The sequence below is a fragment of the Rhopalosiphum maidis genome, chromosome 1 (genome assembly GCF_003676215.2).
Source record: "Rhopalosiphum maidis isolate BTI-1 chromosome 1, ASM367621v3, whole genome shotgun sequence".
NCBI classification, from domain to species: Eukaryota; Metazoa; Arthropoda; class Insecta; order Hemiptera; family Aphididae; genus Rhopalosiphum; species Rhopalosiphum maidis.
Genome location: NC_040877.1, coordinates 11,078,500 through 11,090,960, shown reverse-complemented (window position 1 = coordinate 11,090,960; position 12,461 = coordinate 11,078,500). Strand labels below are relative to the sequence as shown.

Sequence of the window (12,461 nt, the reverse complement as noted above, 5' to 3'; positions counted from 1 at the left end):
GTGGGTCGTTTTCGGAGCGGTTAAGTAATATTTGCACTTTATATCTATTCGCAATTAAAATATATTTTCAACTCAAAACATACAATTTTAATTTCGAAAAACGATTATAAACAAAACTTTTCATATAGTTTTCGACTATGCAATTGTTTAAACTGGAAAAATATCTGTTAACTTTCGTATTTCTAGCGACTATTATTTTTACTACATGTGATTACGCTGCTTCCTTAGAATCAGTAAGTACATCTTTTTTTTTTTATAAGAAATTATTTAATTTAACACGTGTGTTCATAATACTGTAATCTGAGTATCCTACATAATATTTTAATAATATTATATATAAACGAACGATTTGAAATTTTTAATTAATCAATATATTCCCATATAACCGTATAACAGTAATATACAACTCCAATTTTAAAATTGTGATTTATTTTACTTAAGATTTAAAAAATTTAAATAGAAAACAATTTTTTATTTAATATGATACAATGTATGATGAATTATTATTTTTTAAGCATAAATATCAAATAAAATTTCATTACTATGTATATTTTCAATGTTTGTACACGCTAATGTAAATTAATTCGTAATCATTTTCTAAATTTATGCATGACAATACTTGGTACACATCTAGTTTATCTGACTTACGAAATATTTTTATGGTAAAAAAAAGTACTCTATTAAATGCAAAGAAGAACCTTTAATTGTTGTTTCGATATTTGTATAAATTTAATTTTTATTCTTATTAAGTTAAACTTTATTCGTTAATATATATGTAAATTGAAGTATAACATAGTATAACTGAGATTTGATTTTTTTTTTTTTTGTCAAGTTACAATGATAAGGATTATTTTTTTGTTTTAAATTGATTATTCTACATAATTTCTCAGAAAAATCGAATCATATAGCATAACAGAGGTTTATTTACTAAAAAACAATAATTATTTAAACTTCGTGAGACACAAAAATTAAAAGAAAAATATCCAATTTAAAAACACAATCGAAATCAAAAATTGATCTCGTGATTCAAGCCTTATGTTGAGTGTTAAATTGTTACAATTCAAAATACGTGCATATAATACAACAATATTTAACAGTAACGTTATTTAGAGTTTAACTAATAATTTATAAACAAATTAATAATGCGTATAAATAGCAACGATAAGTAAATAAGGTTCAAAATATCACAAACTCGTATATTACATTATGTCAAACTTCTCCTAAAGCATGTTCATTTTTTCCATCACGATGTCCAAAAGATGGTTGTGTTATGTTTTTTTATCGTGCCAATTCTTATGTATCTACGCTGAATCCATTTATTTTCATAATGTCAACAAACCATTTACGTGCGCCAGTCGTTAACCTACGACAATCTGAGTTAACCGTCGAGTCATATTTAATTAAAATATGTGTAGTATCAACTTTATACAGAATCAATTATAAACACGGTTTTAATTAACATAATATGTTCTTTTTTACAAATACGATTGAATACATATGATCCTAAAAAGGTTAGGTTAGGTTAACCTAATTCATGAATAATTATTAAAATAAACAAAATATTCTTTTAAATATTTCGTTGCCTGAATAAATAATTTTTGTATACAATTATTTGATAAACACATGGAGGTATTCTGCAGCACTTGAGTTCATTACATTATAATAAGTTATGATAAAATACGGTTTATTAATGCTATGTTTTTTTTTTTAATTTTATAATTTTGTAAAATGCATAAACTATTCTCATAACAATAATGTATATTATCTTATTAAAAATATTAATTTCATGCGGTCATTTAGAAAAATGATATATTTATTATGTCACTAAGTATATACAAATTTAATTTAATACAACTGGCCCGTCTACTTCCGTAAACTCTAGCTGTTATAGGAACTCAAAACCCATTTTAGAATTGTTTAACAATAACGATTTATATTTTTTAAAGTGGAAAAAAATCAAGGAATTTGGCTATCCACTGATGACGTATCAAGTCTGGACCGTTGACAAATATTTGTTGGGACTAGAACGAATACCGCACAGTAAACATCGTAATGAATCTATCGGAAAACCAGTTCTTCTATTGCACGGTCTATACTTATCGTCAGCTATATTCACGATAAGCAACTCGTCACTCAGTATGTCCAAAACGTTTTAAACGACCAGAATACATATTTTAAAGTTTCCTTTAGATCATTAACAATAATTGTAATTTATATAATCAATAATTATCGCATGGCTTTCCCATTTTGAAAACTAACTGCTTGTTGTACATATTACGCGCATGTAAGGTATTGTATTGCAGCTGGGGCGGATATACTCTTTTTGGTTACCGGTGTGGTTGTAATACAACAGTGCCAATAATTTGACATCAACACTAACGATCGATGGGTAATGTCTATCGAAAGCTTGTAGCAAAAATATTAATGTCGAGTATAATACTCAATAGCAATTAATTTTCCAAGGAGACTGATGAACTATTTGGTGAAGTAAAATTGAATTGTATTTATGAGATATAATATTATTCTGGAAGTTATTCGTTTTTTTTTTTTTTTAGCTTATATATCATAGATTAATGTTAAACTATTTTTCTAGTCCAATATATAAAATGAATAATAAATATATAATATAATATTATTATTATTATTTTGTTGGTACCGATTCACTGCTTGCATTCATTACCTTTACAATATTATACCTAGATTACAAAATCATATATTATATTTATGCTACAATATTAATCACGGATTAAATTTAATATAACTATTAATGTATCAAAAAATATTTAAATATTCTTTCGAAATATTCTATGAGTCTTAAGTATAAATAATATAAATAATGTTGGATCCTTAATACATCAGTATTATAATCGCATCTTTCTTACATATTCCAAATAGGTTGTTACTTGTTTTTATATATTAAAAAAAAAACTATAATGAAAATGTTTGAAATATACAATTTATAATAGAATATATTATTTTATGCATATTTGAAAAATGTTCATGTATAATTTACTTAATGTTATTTTTTTTACGTCTTAGGGTAATTAACTTGCTAAGAATAGTTACTGTATTTTTTATAGAAATTGGATTTGGATGCGACCCAACTGCTCAAATATAACGAATTCACAGTATTTTTCATAAAATTTGGAAAAAATTAACAAAAACGGGAATATTCACTCAGCACCATTTATTGACAAAATAAATTTAAATTAATTTAAATGAATTATTAGGAAAAAAAATTTTAAAAGTGCATCAACAATTATTTTATATTGGCATATTTAGAGTTCTTGTCATATTACAATATTCTAAAATATTTTCACTCTTTTCAGCTATTTTGACTTTTTAATTGTTTATTCAATTTATGTTGATACAGTTTTTGTTTCTTAGGTTAGGTATGGCTTTAAAATGTTTATATACATTTTCTGACTTTTTATTCAAAATAATTTAAAAACACTATGTAGTGACGTTTCTTTTTTTTATAAGCATATATTATTTTAACTTCAATAAATTGAATATTAAATAAAAAAATATTGAAAACATTTTGTATTGATTTTTTTCCTCGAAACATAGTAGTATTAGTAATTATTTGTTTTCTATCAAAAAAAAAAAAATAAATAAATAAAATAATAATATTAATAGAGATTTACAACTTTTCATCATTATGTATTTTATTATTTCATAAGCACAATTACATTTAAAAAATAATATAACCAATTATTATCAGCTATTAATTACAAATTATTACTTATTACAAATGTATTTGCACACCAGTCAATAATACCTCAATATTTACTTAAAATATATCGCAATTTTTTTTTTAAAAACCAGTTCAACTTTCCGTGTTACAATAATTAATTTGAATTTAATATTGCAAAATATCCTTAGAAACAGAGAATATCTAACACACTGTCTTCGCTCAGAGTTGTTTTTTAAATAAAGATTTTTCATTGAAGTTAAATTTAACACATATATTACGGTAAGCTACATGTTATTTGTATGCTGCCCCATATTCAAATACGGTTTAAGAGTCAAGTCTAGTAACAATATTACAGTTGACAACTTTAAATCTAGATATGGTATAATATGTTTTCTCTTTTATGAATTATGTATTATATTAACTACGATACTACAAAAGTACATCTATTTTTTATTTAAATAAATAGTTACCTCAGTGAGTCAGTGAAAGATTATAATTTATACCGTTATCTGTACAATATTATTCCAGACCATATTGTATGTAGGTCTAGATGTTTAAAAACTGTCCTTGCACAAAATTGCTTATATAATTGCATTGTGTAAATACATTTTCAAAAAAATTAAATATTTATCAAACAACTCATCAGATAAGCAGTAATATAAAAATAGATAAAAATGACCTAACTTTACTCTCAATTCACGCGACAATAACATTACACCATTATTGGTACACTTGAAAGATTTGATTTATTTTGTCACTAGTATAATAGACTATAATAAAATGCATTGTTCGATTTTAGGTTTCGTTCTATCGGATGCTGGTTTTGACGTTTGGCTGTTTAACGCCAGAGGTGTTGGACTTTCGAGAAAACTTAGCATTTATAAGAAACCTGGATTACAACCAAAAATGAATAGTATATCATGGGATTTCAGGTATCTAATTTAATATTTATTATTAAATAAATGTATTAAAAACTTTTGTTGATAATTAAAAAAACAATTGACAAAGAGCAAGGAATATTAAAAAATTTTACTTAACCACATAGGCGCAATATTTCTTCTTTTTTTTTTTGGTGGGGGGATAGGATTTATTTCAAATATGCTCGTGAGAGAAAAGACGAAGTTCCCCATAATCTCCCTTCAGCTTACCTTTTAAAATCATAACACAATTTTAAAGTGAATACATTTATTTTTACTTTTAACCTGAAATATTACAAAAAACATTCCTTTTAGTTATCTATATCTTTAGATATAAATAGATGGATTAAAATTTATCTTAGAACTTTAGTTCTAATAAGCTATATTTTAATAATCCGCAATGAAAAGAGCAAGTGTTAATTTAGAAGAAATAACTGGAATTATTAACGCCACTCGTGAAAGGAAGTATAAATTTAGATAGAAATCTTTATTTTATATCAATTACAATATAAATATAGTTAATAGCTGATGACCATTATATGATAATAATTAGATTACAGAAGTAGATTCTATTGCAATCTTAATGATTTTTTTTTGTGATTAAACTTAATAAAAATTATAGTGATGATTAAGAATAAACATGAGATTATTTGTTACAAAATATATCGAGAAATCATAATAACGGATAAGAACCTATCAGACCCCCTAGTCGGCCTAGTACCCAAAATTGCGGTTATATTTAAACACATATTATAATTTAGAAAATATATGTTTTATTTTACTACCTTTTCCTAAATACATGGAGTATAACGATAATTATATAATTAATTTTACAATGTGTATTTTTTTTTAACCTTTATGTGCAATAAATCAATTTTCGACTAGGAGAATAATATTTTGCAACAAATTTAATCTGTTTGATACTTAAATTTAATCATAAGTTATACTCAATTAATTTCAAAATAATCGGCTCAATAAAAAAAGAAAAAATTTAAATAAAAATGGGACTTGTTAAGTAAAACCAGTTTTTTAACAGTAACCTACCCGATGACGTCAATAGCTATAACTAGCAGCAAAATGTATTCTTCAATTCCTTTGATTTAATAATGATTTTTCTTCATAAAAAAATTGATTTTCCAAATTAAAATTGTTTACTACATTTTCTATTTTTATGTCTTAAAGTAGAGGTATATTCAATTACAAATTTTTTGTTTTAAATAAAATATTTAAAATTTTAGTAGTTTTTGTAAAAGAAAATTATATTATAATACCTTGTTAAACGTATAACAACCCATAATATAACCGGTTATACATTTATTCGATTGACGTTGTAAAATATCCATAAAAATTATGTTCAGTAGTAAATATCCGAGAAAAATAACGGAAATAATATCCAAAAATTAAAATAACAAAATAAAATATTATAATTATTAAGAGTTATTGCAGTATTACGTTTTATAAAAAAGAACGCTTTGCGAATAACAATATTTTAATCTCATATTCTATAACATGAGTGATTTTAATTAATTGTTGGTTAAAAAAATTTACATGCAATTAAAAAAAGTCGTTTTAACTGAAAAATAATTCAAAGTCGATTTCCGTCACTGTAGGTGCAGCTTATGCAATTAGAGACCTTGGTGAAACTTTATCATAAATTAACAACTGAGAAATATTTTAATACTAATACACATTTATTTATTTAATCACATTTAAAGTAACCTTAACGGATAGAACAATAAAAATTAATAAAAAATAAACTTTGTCCCCGGACCCTAATTAATATAATTATAAATTTGAATGATATTGTTAGTATTGTTAATAAAGAAAAAACAACATTATTGAATATCCTAATTTTTAAGACATAATTACTATTATTAAAGGTAGAGTGATGGTGATGTACGGAACTGTAATATACATGTGTCGCATGTAAAATATAAGTTCGTTGACCCGTCTTGTACTGTCAAAACCAACACATGCAATTGTTATAAGTTATACTGATTGCATATTATTTTTTTTTGTATTTTTTTTTTTAGTTTTCATGAAATGGGTGTATACGACATGACTACAGCTATAGATTTTATTCTAAAAAGTACCGGATATTCTAAATTGGACATGGTGGGTTACTCCCTCGGGACAACAATGTCGCTGGCATGCCTATCGGATAGACCAGAATACAATTCTAAAATCAACAAACTTGTACTCATGGCTCCAACGTCAAGACTTAAATCATCAGGCATGCCGCTCAAAATTGTAAAACAATATTCCAAAATCGTAAACGTAATTATTCATTTTTCGCCGTTTCAATTTTTCCACGTTATTGATCTCTGTGAATTCAAGGATAGCCTTGCGCAGATGTCGCGTGTGAATTGTATAATATCAATTTCACGATGCAAAGTAAACTTAAGTAATCTAATTTATGCGTTTCAGATTTTTTTGGATAGATTTAATTTTTTTCCGTACACTAATGATCCAGACACTACGTATCGATTAATTAGACGAATGTGTACCAATCAAAGAGCTTTTAAATATTGCAGACAATTTATTGATTTCGCTCAAGGAATCATCTTACCGATCAACAATGTAAGCAATAACAAAACGAAAACGAGTAAATTTGATTTATTATATTTAAAATTCCCAGAGGCCATTTACTATCAACATTTTCCTCTACGCCAGCGTTTCTTAAAGTGTGGGTCGTCAGTCAATTTTTAGTGGGTAGCGAACAATTTTTTGAATTATAAAGTCATTGCTGTTATTAACCATAATAGAAAACAAGCACACATTTCGCATACACCTCATTATTAAAAGTACATTTATAAAAATAAATTGATTATAAACCTATAAAATACTAAATATATATTACAAATTTATACAAATTTATATAATACAAATTTTGTTTTTAATAATTACTTTTTGAAAAATGAAACTATGTGGGTCGCGAAAGATTTTTCGAGGTAAATTTGGGCCGCAGTATTAAAAAGATTGAGTACCGCTGTTCTACGCTGATGATTGAATAACTTTTAATGATATCATTTTTTATTTATAATCATATGATTTTTAGTATTACAAAATAATATATGTATACAAATAAGGAATAGGTAAAAAAAAAAATTATAAAGATATTAGTATAACGTTTTGGTTTATGTTCTTATTTAAATTTGATCAGGTATAAAAATTTAAGTACAAAAGTAATTAAATAATACGATTAATATTCCTGCTCTTATCAATAAAAGTTTAAAATGTACAATTACATTAAATGTCATTATAACATAATAATATGTTAAATTCAAAAATATTTTATAATATAACAATCCATTTTTTAATACAAAACCTAAAATAGATTAATACATTCGTTAATTGGTTAATTGTATGTTTATTTATTTATTTTGTATAAGGTTGTTCATTTAATGCACAACAACCATTATAATACACAAGTCATACATTGTGGTTTTGTTAAATTTAAATTAATGCCTTATATAATACGAAACCTAACTACAAAACAACATTTTTGAAAAACTAAATCGTGTAATTTTCGCTATATTTTATTAATATTTTTATATGGAAACTCGCAGTTTTTCAGATTTAATTTTAGTCAGTTGAATTAACATTTTTGAGCTAAGTAATACATCAATATTTTGTAAGATATTTTCTATTTTACGCTTTAATTCTACGTTTTAAAACTGAAATATTTAGAAGTAGTTTACAAAATTAGTTAAACTAATATTTAATATTTATTTCTTATATACGTATACATGAACTTCTTTCAAAAAAAAAAAAATACTTTGGTTTAAAGTATAAATTTCGTTGTGGAATGAATGAGTAGCCATTTTAAAATAGTAGGTAAGACTTAAATATTTCTATTTAATTATTATACGTTTATTTTGCAAAAATGTATTGTTATGGTGGATACTTAACATTAAGCATGTAATTATTTTTTTTCAAAACTCAACTATGACAATGGGTTTGAAATGATAAAATTCCTCGTATTGTGTACGTAATATATATTATATGTAATGTATATACCTACATATTTTAAGGTATCCTTCACTAAAAGCGGTTTTAAAATATTTTTATTTCAATTTAAAAATAATTATAATAAACAATTGATTGTACTTATATAGGACACTATTTTAGACATCGTTTCCGAATTTCCACAGCCAATGTCTTCTAAAACATTAAAACACATGCTACAACTACTAACATCTGGTAAGTAAAAAACTATAGTAAATATCACGTGATTTAATTTCACCTGCACCAAAAAGATTACACGAATACATCGTTCATTATTATTATGTTATAACATATTCGAAGAACTAATAACGATATCTCATTACATTAACATTAGTATATGACTAGTATATTGTACATTTCGAAGACGATTAAACGGCTTTATGACGTCTCAGCGTCCAGTTCGTAATATTATTTGTACCTGTACTACGTTGTTTGCAAAAAAAGAAATAATAATTTATATTGCGAAACATTAATGTCTTGTGTGGTTCAAGTCCATATTATAATATAATATTTTTTATTGGTCTTAAGTCTGATGATAAATAGAACAAATTATTTTTAATTTTAATTTTGACAATAACATACTTATGTAAAAATATTCTTAGCTTTAATACAATTGTCTTATTTAAAATTCAGGGAGATTTAACCATTATGATTATGGTCCTTATGGGAACATGTTACACTATCACACAAAAACGGCACCGGATTACGATCTATCCAGGATTACTGCTCCTATATATGTTATATATTCCAAAAACGATACTCTAGTGCATCCATTGGTAATTATTATGCTTATACAATTATTTTGCAGTTTAAGATATAAAACAATTAATATAATATAACGACTAGTTTTTGTAAGTTATTTTTGCTGTTGTATACTTAATTATGATTTTAGTATAATCGGATATTAATTTTAGTTTTTTGATTTTTTTTCTCCGGATATCTCAGTATTTTTGTATATAGAATTGGTTTTAATTACCTGAAATTTAAATTTATATAGATTTTATATTTCAACTGATATTTGAAATAAATGTAATAATAAATTTTAAAATATGATTTCAAAAAATTAAAGACTAAATGAAAATAGTATGAATTTGAGAAATGGTCTTTATTAAATATGTTGAACTCTCAAATGTAAAATCCTGCAATAAATAAAATTTTCTTTTAATTATTTCACCAAAATTAATTAAAATGTATATTATAACTACTACTTCTTACTCGACGAAAAATAAAAAATTATTACATTTTTAAATATGTGTATCATATAATCATAATATAAATATATAGATAATTATTAATCATTTATTATTTTTAACAAATTTATCATATTTCAGGATGTTAAATGGCTCATAAATCAGTTACCAAATATTAAGGATGTACATTACATTGAAAAAATACCATTTGGTCATTTAAGTTTTTCATTAAGTCCAATGATGAAGGAAGTCGTGAATATGTACATAACAAATAAATTATTGGACAATAATTTATAGGGTTTAGAAACCCAAATATATTATAATAATGTACAAAGTAACTTTACAGTAAAAAGATACCTATATTTTAAATAATTGTACTTAGTTGTTATCCCATTGATTTGGATATGTATAAAATGGAAAATGTATTATTTGCATTGATTGGTCCTTGTTATCAATGTTATGTCGATTTCAATTATTTATATTTAATACCCCATCATAATAATAATGCACATAAAATTAAAGATGTTATAACTTTTAATAAGTCATTATTAACACCTTTGGTATTGTATGTATATTATATTATTATTATATCATTAAAAAAATAACATAATGGTATACTTAATATTTATTTGGCATTGATAATTCCTACTTACTTTAATGAGTAAAATGAGTAATGACTATGATTAAATAGTATGGTTATATTATCGTCATCAATATTATATTATACACAGATTCGTTGTATTTATAAATATTTAATTTAAATTAACAATAATTATAAACATATTAGAACTTAAATATTAATAATAACATGTATTATTTATAATTGTAAATATTAAAGTGAAATATATAAAAATGTATATGGCCACAGCTTTTAAATAACCAGTTAAAAATAGAAAGAATGTTGCACCTCAATATTAACCTGGAAATGTAAAAACTTTCTTAGAGTTTTACAGTTTCTAACATACTAACAATTAATTATAGAGATAAATTAACTTGTGTTTGTTGTGTGATCGTGGACCTGATTCATAATTATTTTCGCTGAATTGTTAGTTTTGAAAATGATTGAAACTGCCAAATAATTTGTAAATATTTGTGAAAATTAAAAATACGACAGTTTTTTTATCTTAAAATTGAGTTATCGTTATCACAATTATTGATTTTTTTATTACTTCTTAATATGAAATTATTTTTTCTTAAAAAGGTAGAAAAATATGTTTAAATTTTTTAAATTTAAGATAGAGCTTTAACAACACTAGTTATTAGTAAAATACAGTGACTATACATTTTTAGTATTTACAAAATGGTTTTCAAAAATTAAATATTAGTTTTAACTATATAGTATAAATTAGTAATTTGTTTAATTATAGGTACATAAGTCTTTTAAAAATCAAATGATCATGCTGGTTGTCACTGGTATCCGTGTTTAGTTTATTAATATTAATTTAGTTATAAGTAGTCGATGTCCCAAAATATTGAATACAGGACACACGATTAATATAAAAAAGATATTCATAACTTTAGGTTCTTGTTAAATTCGATACATCCATTAGTGTAATTATGGATATGAGAAAAAGTAGTTAGAAAATTATCTTACTTAGATTTTCCACAGTCTTAGATTTTTATAAAATATTATGTTCTTTTATATTTATTATACGGAAAAATTTACCACCAAGTATACTATACCCTCCCCTATTGTTTTTTCTTTTAATAATGAATTATTCAAACTGAGTTTTGATATTTTTAAATACACTTAGAGACCCTATTTTAAAATTCTTTATAATTTTTGAAATAGCTAATGGTTTTACAAAAATTTAAAATATATGTTAATTTAATAGAATATATTTTAATTGAAATATTTTTACAAAGTAAATTAAATATTGATAGATTAATATAAATTATTGCTAAGGCTTTCAAATCACCTACACAAAGTTAAATAATTTAAAAACTACTAGTTCGAATTTTATTTTCGATACGAAGACATTTTCAAAAAAATAACCTCCAAATAATTTACAGTAGAAAAAGTTTTCATTTGAAAAACAAAAGTTTATTACGTGAAACTCCTTAGTTATTACAAAAAATAGTCTTAAAGTAGATACTTATATTTAAAAATTCTGATTATCAGATTTTTTTATAACTGCATTATTAAAAAAAAAAGAAGGAGTGAACATGCTTATATGCCTTGTATTTAAAATATGTATACATACAATAAAATATAAATATATATAATATTATAGGTATTAATTATACTAATAAAATTTTTATATCCACCCTAGCGTATTTGATATACACCACGGCAATCAGAAGAATTAATAAATACACCTACTTTTAGTAAAACACTTAAAAAATATTCTCGACGACCATTAATAACCGAGAGACAGCATTTCAATCTACACACCGGCACACTAAATTAACGTTTTTGCCCTTGAACATTGATGAGTTCCTATAAAAAAAAAAAAGTTAACTAACGTAACGATTTCCGATTTATGCCTAAATATTTACAATAAAATGGCTGGATCGATTGATTCTTAGAGCATATGCATGTATATCAATACTTTATTCGGATGCATATTGTCTACTCTGTATACATTAACTATTAAATATGTTCTTCTCGTACAAGATCAATATTACATAACATCAATATTTGTTTAG

At 24.0% G+C, this 12,461-nt stretch overlaps 1 protein-coding gene across 1 annotated transcript; it reads left to right on the top strand.

Annotated features, from left to right (window-relative positions):
• On the top strand, positions 1-10,316 carry LOC113548320 (gastric triacylglycerol lipase-like). The gene is made up of 8 exons (XM_026949132.1): positions 1-233; positions 1,947-2,136; positions 4,497-4,629; positions 6,648-6,891; positions 7,042-7,194; positions 8,733-8,817; positions 9,256-9,398; positions 9,954-10,316. The coding sequence occupies exons 1-8, from the start codon at positions 138-140 to the stop codon at positions 10,107-10,109; spliced, it is 1,200 nt and encodes a 399-aa protein (XP_026804933.1). The 5' UTR covers positions 1-137; the 3' UTR covers positions 10,110-10,316.
• The last annotated feature ends 2,145 nt before the right edge of the window (positions 10,317-12,461 follow it).